Genomic DNA, 2,279 nt, shown 5'->3' on the forward strand with positions numbered 1-2,279 from the left:
AAAAAAAAAAAAAATATTGTATGCCTCATGCATTTTTTGCTTCTGCCTACAAAGGGTTCGTGCCTATTATATTTCTAACGTGCTAGAAAGGTCTAAACATCGTAATTCAGACTATATCGGACAACTGACACTAGCGCTCTATTTTAGTTTGACACTGACATATAAGCAAGGATAGAGAAGGAAGCCAGACTCCACACACACACTCACCCAGGTAATGACACTCTCAACCCCCTCTTCACTCATCCCTTAACATCCGCAGCACAGCTGTATTGCTGGTGCGAGAGAACATGAACACGACTGGAGCTACACAGGAGTAGCTAGCTGAGAGACATCTGCCTGTTGGCAAAGCAGAACAAAATTTGCTTCCATTGCAAAACGTTGGTCAAAAAGTGAAGCCAAGAAATAAAACTAAGCTAAGCAATGAAAGGGATGGTTTGGAGTTTAGGATTTAAAGTAATATGCCTTGGGTTCTTAATTCAGACACTAAGTGATACTTGACAACACTTGGAGGAAGGGTTGTGGAATGTAAATCCCGCCAATCCCCAGACTACGTTCATACTGACTTTACCTTGAGTGCTTCCCTAATTTGAGAAGACCCATAGATAGGTTCTCCATGGAAACAGACTCACAAGGAAAGAGTCTACTAATGAATTTCCTGACGGATGCTTTCCCTTAGCCCCAATCAGCTCTTCCTACATCTGAGGCTGAATCCCCAACCCAAGTCTTCAGGGTGTAAGAACTAAGGACCTCTGGGTGGAGGAGGGAGAGCACAAGCCACTTGCCTTCCCTGGGCCTCCAGAACCTCGACGACATCTAATATACCTAAGAACCACAGCGACCACATCGTTCATCAGGCATTCTGCAGAATGCCTGATCACTCTTATAGAGAAAATAAGACATCCCCGAGTGTGCTGCTCTCAAATGCCAGCATCCCAATCTTCTCAGCAGGGAAAACAGCTGCTACTTCACCAGAGCTTAAAATAGGAGGAGGTAAAGGGGAGGGAGGGGGACATTAAGCGGCTCTGGAGAAACTCATCGCATTGCTAGTTTCCCCCCGCGTGCTTCAGTGAATCTCGGATGGCTGAGGTTACGCGAAACCAAAGCGGTCAGGATCAATTCCAGGGCCTCCGTAGAGCCACCCGGACCTTCGGATTTCAGGACAGTGGGGAAGGGAGCAGGCGAGTGCTAGAAACTGTCTGGAGAGCCGGAGGCCCCGGCCTCCGCCCCGGAGCGGGCGGCCGCCAAAGTCACCTGTGAAGGAGTCGGGGTAGATGGACTCCAGAGCCTCCAACTCGTTGCGTTGTTCCTCGCCGTAATCTGTCATCGTGGCCCGCGTTGCTGCCCATGCATCGGCGCGACTCCCTGGCGGCGGGCTGCAGCGGACACCGCGGCCGCCGGCTGCCGGGCGGGCGCACGCGCAGAGTCGGAGTGGAAAGGCCTGGAGCCACGCCTGGCACGGATTGCTGAGAAACAGCCCCGGCTCCACGGGCCGCCCGATCCCCGCGTCGGAGTTCGATTCGTCGCGCCTGGAATGCCGGCCCCCGATTCGCTGCCTGCCTGCGACCGCTCGGGATTGGCTGGAGGGTGACCGCAGCCCGCCCGGCGTTCGGGAAGGACAGCTACCGCCCGCGGCTGGGCTTTGCTGGCTTCTGATGGAGAGGCCTGGCAGAGAGGCATCTCCATTCTGCGCTCGATGTGTCTGGTCTGGGTCTCGCGCAGGGCATGGTAGTGGCGCCGAGGGCGGGGCGCGGAGGTCCACGGGCTTCCGCTTTTCCGTGTTCCCAACCCACGTTGTCGCCCAGAGCAGCCTGTTGGCGGCAGCCAGCCCAGCTTCTTGGGACTTTCAATGGCCTGATCTGTGCAGACTCCTGGAAGCCGAGCTAGGACTTGGGGTCGGGGTTCGTCCAGAGGTCTGTCCCAGCTGCTGGGGAAGCTGTAGATCCCGGGAGGAAGGCTGCAAGTCGAACCAGAGGTTTAGATCTTGCACCTCACTTTAAAGTTGTGAAATAAATGAGGCGGAAAAATTGATTTAAAGACTTGTCCAGTTGTGTTTCAGCGAACAGATAAAGGGACGGATGTTAGTGACAGATTTGACTTTGCCAAAACTACAATAAGATACCGGAAAATAATACCTTTGATTTAGCTCTACTTCTGCTGATAGATTTGACAGCTTCAAGTTTATCACTACAACCAAAATGTCAAATGCCGTAACGGCAAAACTAAGAAAACAGATAAATATGTTTTCTTTTTTAATGAACACTAAATAGTTACTTGGGTTT

General features: G+C 52.1%; 1 protein-coding gene across 1 annotated transcript in view; it reads right to left on the minus strand.

Annotated features, from left to right (window-relative positions):
- The window catches only part of Rwdd1 (RWD domain containing 1), a 20,791-nt gene extending 19,294 nt beyond the window's left edge, over positions 1-1,497 (minus strand). Inside the window, exon 1 of the mRNA XM_021174496.2 lies at positions 1,252-1,497. Within this exon, the coding sequence (XP_021030155.1) occupies positions 1,252-1,324 (73 nt within the window). The 5' untranslated portion in view covers positions 1,325-1,497. The remainder of the gene's footprint in view (positions 1-1,251) is intronic.
- Between the last annotated feature and the right edge of the window lie 782 nt (positions 1,498-2,279).

Source organism: Mus caroli, chromosome 10 (genome assembly GCF_900094665.2).
Source record: "Mus caroli chromosome 10, CAROLI_EIJ_v1.1, whole genome shotgun sequence".
NCBI lineage: Eukaryota > Metazoa > Chordata > Mammalia > Rodentia > Muridae > Mus > Mus caroli.